Raw genomic sequence first — 16,568 nt, forward strand, 5'->3', positions numbered from 1 at the left:
TTTCCCAGACCGCAGGATCAGAGCAGGAAGGCGGTAGCGGTGGCTCCACGTTTCCCCACTGAGCAAAGCCTGAGCTCGCAAGGTGGCTGCATCCACTGAGCGGCTCTGAGGAGATAGCTTTAATTAAAAAAAAAATCTTCAAATGCAATTTACAGTTTTTCCCTATGGAGAAAATTGCCTCTCGCCAGGTGAGCAGCTTCTGGCAGTTTCGGGCACCAAGAGTGCTGTCATCCCTTCGTGCTGTGTGGGACAGGGTGTGATGAGATTCCCCAGCCCACAGGAGACCTGAAAATTGAAAATGTGTCCTCCCTCTTGCATAGGGAGATTGGGAGATTGGGCTGGAGCCATCCTAAATTTGCTCATAAAGCAGCTATGAGCTGTAACGTGTACAATTGCTGTAGCACACTCTCCTTTGCTGGAGTTGAATTGAGCTAACATTGGTTAGACCAGCTTGTTACAGCCTCTGTAGTTCTAAACTTTGATTTAAATGGAAACGCAGTACGTGGCCGTTGCAGTTATGGAAGTGTCAATCCAAGTGTCACCGCTTTCAGCAGGAAGGGCTGAAAAAGGAGCTTTCAGAAAATGACCGTGGCCATATTTACCTCAGTTGTACTGTTAAATCTGAAGCCTAATACAAATAAAATGTCAATATTACATGGGTTTTAGCACAAACATCCCCTTCCTGGGTTCCTGGTAGAGTTGGAGATGTGAACAACAAACCTCTTCCCATGGACACCTCTGCACCCTTTAGCTGTAGTCATTGGGTTTCTTTTGAACTTTGTTTATCAGCAAAGGTTGGGGGGGGGGGGCGGTTGTCAGTTGGTAGCTGTGTATTTCTTGAGTGTTACTATGCCTCCAGCTCTAGCCCCAGCTCAGACGCAGTTCTGCTGGGTGAGCTCTTCCCAGCCTAGAAGGGATGCCAGAATTGATCTTTGCTGGGACCCATCTCTCACTCAAGTTAGCCAGAGATAACCAGTGTACTGTGATTCACAATGTAAAGTAAGCAAAGACACTTAATAGAGCTGGCTCCCTGCTGTGGTTTAGGAGCAAACAGGGATCCTGGATGTCTGATAAGGCTGGAGATGCTATCTACAAGCACTAATCCTCTAAGTCTCGGTTTTGGTCTAACGTGGATAAGGGGACTAGACACCTTGGCAGATACAACTTTTATTTCTTGGCCAAAAGTCTTCAGTTCCACTTGGGAAATTCACTGACCAGAAATTGAGAAATGGATCAAAGAGGCTTTTGCCTTTGGGTTCCTCGGTGCTAGCCCTGCTGCTGGACAGCATTTTGCAGCCAGAGGGATGGGAGCTGAGGGAATGTCCCAATACAGCTGGTACTTGCCATTGGTGTTGGGATACATTGTTGGAGAATCTGGAATCTTCCTTGGTACCCTGCAGCTCCAGACCCTGTAGGATGACTTACATGGGCAGCGTGTTCCTGTAGGGGGTTGCCGTGTGTCAAGTGAAAACCTTTGGATTTCAGGGCTGTTGGTGTGACTCAAACACAAGCATCTCAAGAATGTTCCTTGCTCACTGGAAACTCAGTGTAAAACAATTCCCTTCTTGTCTCCCTTTTAGTGCCACCAACCATTAGTGTCCCTAAGGGTCAGTCCACCATCACCGTCCGGGAGGGCTCCAGGGCTGAGCTGCAGTGTGAGGTTCGAGGGAAGCCCAAGCCACCCATCATCTGGTCCCGGGTAGATAAGGAAACCCCCATGCCTTCAGGGACAATGACGATGGAGACATATGATGGGAAGCTGCGCCTGGAGAGCGTGAGCCGAGAAATGAGCGGGACCTATAAGTGTCAGACAGCCAGATACAATGGCTTTAACATCAGACCCCGGGAAGCCCTGGTGCAGCTCAACGTGCAGTGTGAGTATAACCATACAGTACTGGAGCGCCTGTCTGAATGCCTGCGTACACAAAAGCCTGTGGGCTAAGCAGGGTTGACATGCTCAGTGCTGCTTTCAGGCAGAGTTGACCTTTCTTGCTGGGCTGAGCAGAAACATCTCTTTTGTCTGGGGACCTTTGAACAGTTTATATTTAATTGGTCTGGCTATACAAGGCTAAGGGCAAGATACCATATGGCCAGCGTGTTGCAAGTGGGAGAGGTGTTGTGTGTTTGTATATAAAGCTTTCCATTTCCCTATCAGTGGATGAGTGCAGAACAGCAGCTTTACCAGGTGTGTGTTTGTGTGCATTACATATGTGTAAAATACCTCCAGGGTATGTTAGTGTTGTGGTTTAACCCCAACCAGCAACTAAGCACCACACAGCCGCTCACTTGCTCCCCTCCTCCCCCCGCCCCCCCAGTGGGATGGGGGAGAAAATCGGGAAAAGAAGTAAAACTCGTAGGTTGAGATAAGAATGGTTGAATAGGACAGAAGAGAAACTAATGATGATAACACTGATAAAATGACAACAGTAATAATAAAAGGATTGGAATATACAAATGATGCGCAGTGCAGTCGCTCACCACTCGCCGATCGATGCCCAGTTAGTTCCTGAGCAGCGATTCCCCCGCCCCCACCCCCCCAGTTCCTATACTAGATGGGACGTCACATGGTATGGAATACCCTGTTGGCCAGTTTCGGTCAGGTGCCCTGGCTGTGTCCTGTGCCAACTTCTTGTGTCCCTCCAGCTTTCTTACTGGCTGGGCGTGAGAAGCTGAACAATCCTTGACTGTAGTCTAAACATTACTTACCAACAACTGAAAACATCAGTGTTATCAACATTCTTCTCCTACCTAGCTCAAAAACATAGCACTGTACCAGCTACTAGGAAGACAATTAACTCTATCCCAGCTGAAACCAGGACAGTTAGTAAGTTTTTAAAGTCAAGCACTCAAAAGGTAGCAAATGAATGTTAATTAGACCATTTCCACCCCACAACCCTTTCTTCAACTTAGTTACCCCAGCTGTCACTTCTGGACATGCCTGAACCATTTTGCCTGAAAAGCAGCACTAGGCAGACCCTAATAGGGACTGCATACTCTCAAATGGTTTCCATGCAATAAAACTGTGAGTAACAGAAAACTGATTCTTAGCATGTGATGTATTGAGTGATTTCAGTGATGGGTGGTGCTCCCAGCCCTGCTTGAAGGCACTATCTGTGCACAAAGGTGGATGTAGAGGGAGGGATGCTGCTGGTGTCCACTTCAGGTGACTATCTCCATCCTTTCCCTGCAGTGGTTTCTCCCCACAGAGTGAGTGCCTGCTCAGCTCCCATCCTGTTGAGGTGTGTTTTGACATGCAGGGGTCTGTGCTCTCTCCTTCAAGACTTTGAATCAGACAGGGGGAAGGCAGCTGGGTACAATGCCTTGGCCTGGAAGGAGCTGTGACTGTAGGAGTAGACCTCCACACAGACCTCGTCCCATCGGGATGGTGCAATTGCTGAACTCTCGCAGAGTCCTCCGAGCAGCACGGATCTGGCAGGTGTGGGATGGGTAGGGAGCAGGTTAATTTGCATCCAGGCACACTGGGCTGTGACTGACGAGCCTCCATGCGCAGCACAGCAGCACTCATTAGGCATGCTACCACACTCCTCCCAGGCTTGCTCCCTGGGAAGAAGAGAAGTGTGACTGGAGCGGATATCCTGGCTGAAGCCAACCAGACACACTGCTTACAGATGTGAGCTGCTAGGAGCACAGCAGTAATGGACTGTGCAAAATCCTGTAGGCTCTTTCAGTATTCGAAGATGCCCTTTTAAAATTATCTCTGTCCATTCAGGAGCACGACAGGAATTAAATTACGGGATAGGGACAGGGAAATGTGTGCAGATTTCTGTGAGGGTAAGTATGTGTGGAGAAGCTTCCCTTAAGCAGGGTGGAAATGTGTGTCTTGGTTTAAGCTGTTTTGAAATGCAGGCTGGGTCAGGTGTATGGGGTATGGCAGGACATGGCAGGGAGGGTGACTCTTGGTCACCCCAAGAACTGATGAGAGATGCAGCAAAATCTCACTGTGAAGCAAAGAATCATCAGATGTGCTGGTGTCCCCAGTTTGGTGTTGGTATTTGAAAGCTCTGTGGTCCTCGCTGACCCTCATTGCCCCTGCAGAGGGAGCAGCAGTGCCGAGCCTGGCATGAATTCAGGGTTACTAGGTGGTCTGGAGGGGGAGGACATGACTCCTCACACAAGAAGGATGGTAGGTGCAAGCTAGAAGCTGTTCTGGGGCAGATCCTTTGATGTGACCCCTAAGAAGCTAAAGATGTGAAGAACTTCTCTGTAAAGAGTAACACAACATACTCTTCCTATAGCTCTTCCCAAGGCCAAGCAATTCTTTATTGTGATCTTGGACAGGTAATGGTGTTATGGTCCATGTGGCAGCCCACCCAAACAGCCCTCTTCCCTTCTCAATCAGTTCTGTGTACCCTCAGTTGGAGCTGGGTGCATACTGAGTGTTTGTATACCTGCGCTGTCTCCTCCTGCCTGGAAACTGTGGAAGGACCTTATGGTGGGATGGCCTCTTCTGTGCCTGAGCAGTTAGCTTTTGTTTCGGGGCTGTCAATTTGCTCCTTCCATCAGCATGAAAAGCATACTGTGACCCAAGAAAGCAGGGCAAGAATTGCCCTCCTCACCTGTATAGGCTCCCCGCTTTCGCCCTATGCAAAAAAACCCCAGTACACAACACAGTCCCTGTTTACCACTTTCCTCCTTGTTCATGCAGCTGGAAGGACGTGGGTGCTGCGGCAGGGACCGCTGTGGTTAATTGAAATGCTGTTCTCCAGTGCAGGTAGCTCATTAGTCCAGTGGCTTGCTCTGGAATTCTCATCTTGTCAGATATGGGGATCGTGTGGCTCCTGCAGCCTCTGTGATGAGCACTTCCCCCGCCTCCCCCAGCCCACACATCCCACCGGAGAGCTGCTTACGTGGGGTGTGTGTCCACAAGGGTGCACACGCGCGTGCCTGTTTATGTGTCGGTGTGAACTCCTTTTGAACTGGCTCACTCAAGGGAAGAATGAATTCTGGGTGATAGTGCGGTTGTTTCTCTGATTTGCTCCAAAGCTAAAGTTGCAAAATCAATACAGCAGATTTGATTAGATGTCAGAACCTGTTTCTGTGTTTCTCTTTTCTTTTCTTTTTCTCCCCTCACCCTCACGCATATCGTGCTGTATTGTAACAAACTAGCCCAGAAATAGGCTTTGCCAACTGCATTGCAATAGTGGAAAGAGAATAAGAAGACAAAAAGAACAAGTCAGCTGTCAAAAAAAAAAAAAAAGTGTTTGGGCTTTTTATTATTTTCGTATTTTGCAAGCAGAAAAAGTTGTTCTCCTTTTATCTTATGAGCTATAATTATCTATCATCAGCTCTCTGACAGGCTGGATGGTCTGTTCCCCGGATTTGGTCTGAACTGTAGAGCTTTGGAACATTAATAAGTCCATGAAAGTCCTTGCAGCCTTATAGCTCTGTGGTTAGGATGAAGAAATGTTGTATACTGGTTACAGCAAGAGATTGAGCTTGTCAGAACTCCTGGGAATCTGGCTACCACTTGGAGTGGCAGTGTCTTGTCATCTTTTCCTGTAGCTTCAAAACAGGAATAAAACTGACCCATCTATTCAAGGATTTGTGGGTCATAATAAACATAGCACTTTGAATTCTGGAAATAAAAATAGTAATGGAAGGGCAGAGCGCTGCTGTAAATAATATCAGTGCTATTGCTGATGCTGTTGTCAAGGCTTTTTTCAGGACCAGGTACTTGCTCAAGAAAATCCCAGCAGAAAAATGAATCCTCTGCAGGGGCGAGTTTAAAATCAGGGCTGGGTCACCCTATGTAGGTGAGATAGCATAAGGCTGTAAAACACACACTGGGCTTCAAAATGTGCAGCACTCTGGGTTTTGGAATACAAAGCATCATTTGAGCCAATACATATGAAAGGAGGAAAGAAAGTGTGTATGTGTGGATCAGTGAAAAGGATGCTACCTAGATTCAAATTTAGCAAGTACATAATAAGAAATTGCAAAAAATATATTAGCCATGTATCCTAAAATCCTGGTCAAAAATAACATTTCTAGGAATTACAAAGATTAGTAGTGACTCTAAACTCTAGCTGTTGCTAGAACTGGCCTTTGAGATGACTGTCATATCATGGTGAATATTACATTTGCTCTGTTAGAGACTCATATTACAGTGTGGTATAAATTGCAGTCTTAGTACATTATCCTGCTTGAATGATACTGTGTCAGCTCTGATGCTTTGTCAGTCCTGAACAGCACATCATAAGCTACTGGACAGCTCAAAGTCCAGCTCAACCCTGCACTCCTCATAACACCTGATCCTTGATACATCTGCTCCAGTATTTTCCCACAGATAGGTTTATTCTCCCTCACAGCACTCACTACTTGCTCTCAGGCCCTTGCTCGATCACCTGAACGGGTCCTCCATCTTTGGATAACCACCAAAGCCTGGTAGCAGAGCACCCATCTCCTCTGTTGAGAGACGTTAATTAGTTTACCAAATTCTGATGATTGGATAAGCAGATTTTTGCTGGTGCCATTTTTGTCTTTGGCAGAAGTATTGGTGTCTCTAAGTGCCCAGAGAAAGAAGAGAAGAAGGAAGAGGAGATATTTACATAGGGTTGACCTTGTTTTGGATAGTCAAGTCTGAAAGATGATCATGTTTCTCATCTTTGGGTCACACAGCAGGTGAGATCTGGGCAGGAAGAAAGACAAGAAAAGGAATTAACCTGACTGACTCATTCCCAGGAATAACATGGCCTGCAAATTTGGCCCCTTCTGGATCCAGAATAATAGTCCACAATAATCTGGGATTGATCTCCAAAGGATTACACTTATTGCCTTTAGGTAGAATTTTGCCACATTAAGCAGCAGGTATATTATTGTGCTTTATCTTCAAAGCATAGTAAATGTTAGGTGTAATCAGGAAAGCAGACTGACATTCTCTTTGGAGAGGCAGTTATCATTGTTAACAGGACTTCAGGAGCCATTGCATAGTTCTAGGCATAGGCGTTGCCATAGGGCTGGTGACCAGCAGGTCTGGCTCTGCCCTGACCTAGAAGGTAGCCAGAATACGTCCTGCTGGGGCATCTGTTGCCCTTGCCACTGAAACTAATGTTCAGGTGGGCACAGATATGTTTTCCTATTCAAGCTCACACACTGGCAAATGTTATTCCTGGTCACACGCTGTTGACTCACTCCTCTTTAAAATCCTGCTGAACCCATTGGCAATGCTGTATATCAGGTGGGCAATAGTCAGCATCAATTTCCCCTGTTATCTATGTAGCAAACAGAAGAGCAAGGAGGAGAGGAGGGGGCGATACTGTAAATAAGTAAGAAGCATTGCTGGATCCATACAACTGGAAATAGAAATGCATTAAACTGTTTCGATCAACTGTTGAAGCCATAGCTCAATGTCAGTGCTCTTTGCTGGTGCCCTGCCCCCTCTGGAACATAAGCTTGGATATTAACTGCTCTGCTAAAAGCACTCTTGAGACATCCTCTTGGCATGGAGATGTTTCTGCAGAGTGGCTAGGACTGGGCTTTTGGCTTCTGAGAGATCTCTGCAGCTCTCCCTGCCTATATGGAGGGAGTCTAAAAGAAATGGGACTGTCTGTGGCTAGAGCTGACCCATATCTGGGACTGAGCTGGCTTATCTGTCCTGATGCTTGGCCATGTGAGCAAGAGTATGGAGCCATCTGCTAAGAATTTTAGACTTGGCTGGTTTCATTTCTGGGTGTATTTATTAATAGTGACAGTTTTAATTTTTTTAATTATTTTCATCAGTGAGGTCCATCCTGACACCCTCCTCCAAGCTAAGGAATGCAGTTCAGGAGCTAACTTGGGGGCAGAAGGTGATTTTTCTACTCTTGCAGTGGCTGGGTCTTTCCTGCCCTTCCATTCATGTTTCAGTATTGCTGTTCTACATGGTACAGGTCTTGCTCCCAAGAGAGGGAAATCTTGGGCTCTCCTACCAACCAGACCTCTGGGATGTTCTGGTTCATTTTAGACCATCAGAGGCTTAAGAATGAACTGATGTTCTGGGGAAGGTGTGTCTGTATTCAAAGCCACAGGAAAACAGTGCCTTCTAAAAGTTCAGTGTTTGCAAACCTGGAGACCTTCATTAGTGAAAAGAAGAAAATTATTTGTAGTCATGGACATGACCTTGAACCACCAGTCTGAACAAAGCCTGACCTGCTTGTTAGGTTCCACTTTGATGGAAATCCTCCCTGTTTATCCCCTAACTTGTTGTACAGAGGTTTGTGTCACTAAACTGAAAGTATACCTGTTATTTTGGTGTTTCCATCAATACACAGAACCTCCCTGTACCCCCCGTTAAGAGCAGAGAGTTTTGTTCCTGATTGTCAACACACTTTCCACTTGCAGTTTTGTGTCTGCGATTAAGCTGCTTAGAGCTTGTGTTTGTGCACATAGCCCTGTCCTCGGTGATACGACATTAGGATTGCTCACTCTGCTTCCCAGTGCCTGGGCTGCTAACAACTAATTAGACTTGTCAGTCTAAGGACAGGCTGAAGGAGGAATCAGTTTTATTCCATCATGACTGTAAACCCAAATGGCCACGGTTCAGAGCACAGTAACAAACCGCAGAGGCTTAGCTGGCCTCAGATTTGTTTTAACAGTTACCCTCTATTGGTCCTGGGGCCTGGCAGATGGAAGCTGTGACAGCACCTGCGGTGGTTCTGGGCTGGATCTTAAGATGGGGTTATACCAAATGTAGCTGAAAAGAGGATGGCTCCTGTTTGTCTAGGACTTGTTAGCCCTACCCTCCTGCCGACCTCGTGGCATTGAGGGGTAGGTAGTCTTGACAGGCTAAGGATGTTTAGCTAAAACCACCTTCTTTGTGACCACCTCAGGACTCCCAGTGCTGCTTTTTAGTAGAGTTTGGCATATGCAGCTTTGGAGGAAAATGTCTTTCACAGGGTAAAGCAGTTGTATGAATTTTGGCTGGCCTGAATTTTTCCCCTCAGTGTGTAGCAGTTAGGACTTGCTCTGCAGGACCCTGGTCTCGTCTCTGCTTGCTGCCTTGTGGGCAAGGTTCCCACGTGCTGCCACTCACCAAGATTTTCTTGGGAAGTCTCCCTTGCACCCTGAGAGCTTTTCTGATTTACCTCTTTGATTGAAATTGGTCTGACAGAGCATGTCTGCATGCTGTGGTGGCCAGGAGATATAGGAGACTTGAGACATAAAGCAAAAGGCCCAGTTGGCAGGGAGAATTCACCAGAGCAGTGGAGGCCGGGCAGCAGATTTTGCAAAGCTGGTGTGTTCAGTCTGTGGCACCACAGGTCAGATGCAAAGTACCGGGAGGCCTCCTCGCTGTGCCCTGGGTAAATGACCATGAAAGAAGAGAGGATGATACCCAGATATGTTCATCAGGAAGGTGGGAGTCCTCCTTAAAGAGGGGACCTGGGTCTGCTACGTGAGATTGCAGCCTGCCTGCACTGCTATTCAGCCTTCATGCAGCGCATTGCTCACCTCTAAATACCTCTGCAGTTGTAATGATAGGCTGAGTAAAAGCTTGTGTGAGCGCTCCTCGCCTAGAGAGATGAATTTGTTCAGAAGAGAACTGGTTTAAATCAGCTAATCCATTTCTCAGATATTGTTGGGAGAAACAAATACACTTTCCATAAGCTGCCATTATCCTGTTTTTTGGCCAGACTCTCAGGAAGAGCAACTTAATTTTATCAAGAGAGAGATAGACATCCAAGCTGTACAGTTTTGTCAGGAAAGGAGAGACAAGAGCTCTATAGACACAGTGGATGGCAGACAGTCTTGGTCATCTTTCTGTTGAAATTGCTCACCTACCCTAGCCCTTTCAGGGCTGAACACCATATCCTGCATTTTTCTAATTCAGACACCCCTTTTAAGGTTTTCCTGCCATGGCAGCTATTTTCCCTGTAGGACCTAGCTATACATCAATTTGTTGGGATAAAAAACAACTCCAGGATCCTCTCACATGCTTTGTGCTGGGCATCCTGCAAGGCTGTGCACGTTTGGGTCTCACCCAAGCGTGTCTTTGTCTTTAAGCCACAGGAGCATACTACTGCTGAAGTACTGTCAGACACTTTGCCAGTGCTTCCCATCTTGCCATTCTGAAGAAACAGCTTTGGTTTTGAGCCCTGTTGTCTGGGTTTAGGCCATAGGTGAAACCACCTGTATCAAAGATCTCTGAACTGTGATACAGATAGTGATACCGAGACTGCATCGAGGCAGCCTGGCTGCAGGGAGAGGTTGTCCTGGCTCTGCTTCTATTTGCATGGGGATATAACACAGGTTTCTCTCTAACATACACTGTGAGTACTTCTGCCGTGTGCTTACCTCCAGTGAGCAGGTCAGAGATGGTGAGCTTGGCACGGCAGCTGTTGCCAAGCTTTCTCTCTTGGTCTATGCAGCACCAGTATATGTGCAGGGGATGTGGGAACTGAGCCAAGGCAGAGAAAAGGCCATGGATTCTGGAGCATGAGGTGGCGGGATATTCTCTGCCAGAGTTGATGGACAGGACTGGGATCTGAGTTTATGGGCAGTGTCTTAGGAAGAGGAGAAGATGGTACCTACTTGTATGAGTTGGGTATAATGGGTGTATTTGAAAGAGAAAAGCCAGTGGAAAAGACTGGGCATAGGAGAGCTAAGAGGATTGGACGGTTTGTACATATGTTCTAGCGAAAGAGGGAGCTGCTGCTGACACCTGAGCAAAGTAGATTTGGGAAGGCATGTGCTATATGTGGTAACACTGGCATCAGGAGGCACGGGGCAAGGGAGGTGGTAGATGGAGAGAGTTAGAAAACTGCTGTCAGCTCTCATGTTTTAAGGCTGGGGTCACAGGACAGGAAAGGAGGGAATTCCCTGTCCCTATCAAATTCTGCCTCTCGGTGACAAGGATGTGAGCATGTTGAGTGCCCAGCTGTGGGGAGAGAGATGCCACAGACCAGAATTCAGTCGAGGAACCAGGAAGACACCAGCAGGCAAAAAAAGCAATTCATTTTTCTCATGATAACTCTCAGCCTCTGCACAAGAGCCTGAGGCACAGAGAAGTGAAAACAGCTGTCCACACCTGCAGGGGAGCATAGGACATCAGACCTGACACAGGACCTGTGCCAGGGGAGCAGAGGCTCTTTTACTCCAGCCTCTTTCCCTGAGAGAGCTATGTGGTGCCATGACATTGTGCCTGTGCTTTTGCTTTTCTTCCATGATTTTTGGGCCATAAACCATGTCAAGAAGCACCTATGAGGGTGCAGGAGCAGGCTCCCGTGCTATTCCTCACCTACTCCCTGCACCCTGGCACTAAAGCAGAGCTATTTTCTCCTGCTCTGCTGGAGGACTGTGGCAGGCACGTGAAGGCAATGCATAGAATAGTGATGCCACTTTTGAGGAGGGGGGGGCTTATGCAGGGAAGACCCTGAGTCACTCCTGATATGAACAGAAGCCCTAGTAGGAAACTGAGCATCCTGGGGTGGGGGGGAGTTAATTAGCTGTGACCATCCTGACCCTAAACTCTGAAACAGCACCAATTATGTTCACTCCTATAGGGAAACTGTTTGAATGTGAATTAAATTTCAGAGGTGCTCAGGCTTCTCTATATCCCAGCAGGTCTTCTGCTGCCAGTTCTGTGCTGGGACACTGTATCAGGAGGCTGAGGGTTCAGTTTTTAGGAAGGGCATAGAGGCCTTTTGGAGCTTTCTGTGAGGAAACAACTGTTCATTTACTAGTTTGTGCTCTTCTACTTGGGCCAGTCTCTGAGAAAGAGACTGGTTTGTCTTTGAAGCCAGGAAACAGCGTTTTCTCAATGAGCAGAGATCACATTTCCAACATGCACCCCTCTCACCCTATTTCACTTCAAATAATTCCTAATTTCCATTCCTCTTTGCCTCTCTACTGCAAACACAAATAAGCATGTGTGTGCACATGCTCCTACCTTATCTCAGCTTTTGTTTCTGATTTGAATTTAATTGGCCTCCAGGACTTGAGGTAAAACAGTTGGTTTTCTTTTATGAATCCAGTGATGAACCTGAAAAACCATCATTGGTCCCAGGAATTGACAGACGTGCTTAAATTTCCTAGTTGCATGCAGACCTGTTGCATTTTGTATGATTTTGGACCTTATTTCTAAGGTTGTGTGTGATCACAGGAAACCATGGAAATTTTTCATTACTGTTGACTGGGAGGAAGCTGACTTCTGAAACTGTTTGCTTGTTTGCCAAGCTGCAAGGGGATGAATGGGATGTAGAAGAGACTGAAAATTACTCCATTTCTGTGGCAAAGAAGCATATGGGATAAATCTCTGCTGGCTAAAGAAAGAATGGCAACTGAAGGCCATTCCAGCTGACCCTTTGTAAGCTCTTGATCTGTTGTGACCTGCTGTCACCTCTGGTGAAACAAGTGTCGTCGCAAAAAGAAAAAAAAGTCTCAACCGTCGCAAATATGATACAACTCTGGGCCCAACTCAGCCAAGCATTTGATGGGAGGAATTGGCTGGAGTGCCAAAACTAACAGGGGTTCCCGGCAGTGGCTGTGATTGAGGTCAAGAGAACAATAAATAATAGTGACATTTGCACTGAACAGGGATTTTCCTCACCAAGCGCTGATTGCAAAGAGGTATTTTACTGTCCTAATCATAAGCTAATAACAACTTAATGCAATATAGATGGGCTTAATAGTGCTAGGTCTGCTGGGATTTTCTGAGCAGTTCACAGCTGATGCATAATACAGGCCCTTTAGCCAATATCCTGGTACTCTGTAAAATGGGGAACTGGGGCTTGAGGGAAAGGGAGCAGCCCTCCATCTAAGGTGGTTTGCTGGAAAGACCATAATGGGTCTAAAGGGATGAGAACATCGTGGCAGTTGGCTGGGTCAGAGGAAAATAGAGCAACACTCAAAATGGGTTTTTTTGTGGGTTGGGGATTTTTCTCTTCCCCTTGGGCTGGTTGCAATGAGGCTTTGCAAAAGTCAAAGTTCTCGCATGGAAAAGGGCAAGTTTTCATGCTGATTAGCTTTCTAGGAACCAACTCACACGTATAAATGAAAAGCTGCAAATGAAACTACCTGCAGGTTTTAAAGAGAGGAGGGAAGATGGTTGGGGTTTGTGGGGTTTTTTTGGGGGTGGGGGTGGGGTTTTTTAAACCATTTGGAGAAGCTTATGTGCTCCAATCCACCTACCCAAAATGCTGGGACTCCAGTTTCCTGATCATTATGAGAAAGCAAAAGCTCTTTGAATCTCTTTCTAACTGTTTTGTGCTGTTTGTCTAGACAGGAGAGTTAGTTACGTGCCAAGCATAGTCTCTCTCACTAGTGGAGCTGAGGAAGGCGAGTTTACCTTTGTGGATCTAAACTTGGATTATTTGTACGTTTTCAGTGCAGCATCTACTCACAGACTGAAGTGACAGAGAATTCACTGTGTGCCTCAGTAAGTTGTTCCAGCGTTTTTTTTACTCTCATGGTTCAGTTGTCATGACTTAATCTAAGCCTTTCTCATTTCAGTTTCCGACTACAAGCTCTGTTTATGCCTTTGTCTTCTCACATAAAGAGCTATTTGTTATCAGCAGTCTCTTCCTTGTCTAGTCTCAGACACCAGAACAAGTAATCTCTAAGCCTTTTTTCACTATGCAATCCAGAGTGAATCTCTTTAGCCATTCACCACAAGGCATGTTTTCCAGCCCTTGATTCATATTTATAGCCCTCTTCTCGTTTGTTTTGTTGCAGTTTTTTTTGGTTTTGTTTGTTTTTTTTTTTTAAATATCATTCTGGCAGCGTGGTCACCCGTATTAAACAGATTTTCAAAAAATGTTCTCACCAATGCAGATGCCAAGGTGATGCCCATATCTCAATACGTTTAGTAAGTTTTGGCTTAATCATCCAAGGATTTGGACATCTTTGGACTACAGAATTAAGCTGAAAGCTGATGTTCACTGGGTTACATCGACTCAGGCTCCTCTTGCAGTCATTGTCTCTTTCCTAACAAGAGTGACACATTCTTTCCTCAACAGTTTTCTTTCCAGACCTTTACTTTATCCAGGATAAATTGAATGCAGTTACCATAAGCCCATTCCATCAAGCAAACCAAGTTATCCTGTGTGAGAATCTCTCTAGTATGTTATTTACTGCTGCATATTTTGTGTCCTCTACAGATGTTGGTATCTTATCCTGACATAGGCACTTAAGAATGCTGCCTTTGTGTGGGAGGGAAGGAAGCAAAGCACAAGCCACATCCCAGAGCTGTGCCAAAGTCTGCACCCGGTCACCCCAGCTGCAGATGGATGTAAGGTCATTCAGACACCAAAGGTTGGTTGTGTGATGTTGGCTACACAGCCTGAACAGGGGACTTTATAATTGATATCCTTTAGCTATGCCAACCTGCTGGCTGGATCTTTGACCCTGATGAAGATGTGAAATAGCATCAGTTTAAGAGGTTTATATGGGATCTCACTAGAGAGGCTTTCCTAGAGAAGGTCTTACCTCTCACTAGAGTGATCTCAGTGGTATGTGCGCCCATTTAAAATCTATTTTTGAACTCTTTCAGTTAATGTGTTTTTAATCTGCTTAATGTGGGCTGCATTTGAATAGTATTACATCTTCAATTAGTCTGTCGTGTGGAAGCAAGCCAGGATCTTTCCAATGCCTGAGGATGTTATGACAAGATAGTTACTTTTCTTGTTGCTTTTTCAAACACTACCCAGTTTGTCTGCCAAGGACCCATAAAACTATATTCATCATCATTCATTTTTTAACTTGTAAATTTGCATCCCACATTCATCTTCCATGAGTCTTTTTCTGGAACCAGTGAGGAATAAAAAGGTTTATTGCTGTTCGTCCTGAGGTCTCCTCTGCTTACATTGACCCAATTGGTTCATGTTTGTACTCCCATAGGCAGTACATTCATGGAGAGTACAAAATAATTTTATCTCCTCTGGTGTTTGCAGGATGCTATCACAAACTTCCCCTCAAAGGCCTGGCTAGATGAAGTTTTCCCCCATCTTTTCATGCTTTCTACAGCATTTTCAAGATTTTTATGGTCTATTAGTCTGTTATTCTGCCATTTTTGCACTCATGAATTCAGGTCAGGGTACACAGATCCAGCTAGAGTCTTACAAACAGGACATAGAGAAGCCTATCCTTCCATCATCTCTGCCTTTTATCACAGATCTAGCCACAGATATTCCCAGATTTAAGTCCACACAGGTTCTTTCCAGAGCTGTACACAGGACTATATATCTTCTCTCTGCCCACCACAGTGGGATGGCTCAGCAAACATTGCTGAAACTTGTTTAAAATGTCCTTTTCACCTGGGGTGTTTGATTCTGGGAGGTGTTATTATCTATCACACAGAGGCTTCAAGGAGCAGGATACCATGTTACAGTGTGTGCTGCCGCAACCCCTCGGGCTGATAATTGCTGATGGATTAACTCGGGCCAGGATCTACTTTCAGACCTTGATGCGATGGGTGAGAATGAGGAAGGTAACGGCCTTACTTTTTGTGTCCCAAAAGAGTTGGGAATGTGAACAACTGAAACTTTATGGAACCAGCTTCAGGCATTTATCTGTTGGACCAAAATTCAGGCATCAGGAGAAGAAATGGAGTGTGTACTTACCACTTGTCCTGCATATTGCCTTTGCTGCAGCCTAAGTCCTCCTCAGTCAACATGAAAAAGTGTCTGTGTGAGATAGGCATGTGCCCACATTACAGGCCTGCTGCTCCTCCGAATGGTTCCTGTAGTGCTGGCCCAGTTTGAGGTCAGCCACGGAAACAGCCTGGAAAATCGAATGTCAGAGCAGATTTATCCAGTGAGCGGGACTGTTAATAAATTTCCCTCTACTGGTCCAAGTCCAGAGGAGATGGGACAGAGCTGATAGCCAGATGGGGAGGTCGAGGGAGCAGGCTGCTGTCCTTGAATGATTGCCAGTTCTGTCATTGGCCTCCTTCCTGTGCCCTCTGCTGCAGAGGAAACCCTGAGCCCCGGAGAGTGATTTCTGGGAGCCCACACCACCTGTGGCTGTCAGAAGTGACAGTGCTCTTCCTAAGGCAGGGAAAGATGAGAGCTGCAGTGCTGTGTCTGCTTCAGCAGTGAGGCTGGCGTGCTGCTGCTGCTGTTTCTCTGGAAACATGGTGGCAATGTAGAGAGAAGACATGAGGTTTCCAACGGGAGAGTGGGTCCTCTGTAGGTCGAGCCCATGCCTGTCTCTGAGGCAGGCAGTATCGTCCAGGCCTGAAGAAACGGGACTGCCAAATCCTCTGCTGTCTCCATAGGTGGTTAGCAGTTTTGGGAATAAGGTGTAGGGAGATGATTCTCTGTAACCAGCAATCCACTGAAGATGAATTCATGAAAAGCTATGAGAGTTACTGATATGACAGATAAAGCATTTTTTTTCATGATTAATTAATAGAGGAGGAGTTGGACACAGGCACTTATGAAATTCACACATTTTAAATGCATGCAGGTAATGGTGTGAAGGATGGAGAGGGAAGACAGGACTTTCAGATAACAGAGATGGTGGCTGTTTGACAGCTGGCTTTTTGGAGCTGGTCACTATTCTGAAAGACCTCAGCCATTTCATCTGATGGACCACCTGAACCTATCCTCATTTTTCCATCCTTTGCCCGTGAT

General features: G+C 46.1%; 1 protein-coding gene across 5 annotated transcripts in view; it reads left to right on the forward strand.

The window, feature by feature from the left end:
* MDGA1 (MAM domain containing glycosylphosphatidylinositol anchor 1) overlaps positions 1–16,568 on the forward strand; it is a 147,734-nt gene that overhangs the window by 67,159 nt on the left and 64,007 nt on the right. For all 5 annotated transcript variants that reach the window (XR_011327495.1, XM_069800389.1, XM_069800386.1 and 2 more), the window contains one exon: positions 1,581–1,874. Coding sequence is in view for 4 of the 5 variants with exons in the window: in XM_069800389.1 (XP_069656490.1) it covers positions 1,581–1,874 (294 nt within the window). In the remaining variant the exon portion in view is untranslated. The remainder of the gene's footprint in view (positions 1–1,580; positions 1,875–16,568) is intronic.

The sequence above is a fragment of the Haliaeetus albicilla genome, chromosome 13, assembly GCF_947461875.1.
Source record: "Haliaeetus albicilla chromosome 13, bHalAlb1.1, whole genome shotgun sequence".
Lineage (NCBI taxonomy): Eukaryota > Metazoa > Chordata > Aves > Accipitriformes > Accipitridae > Haliaeetus > Haliaeetus albicilla.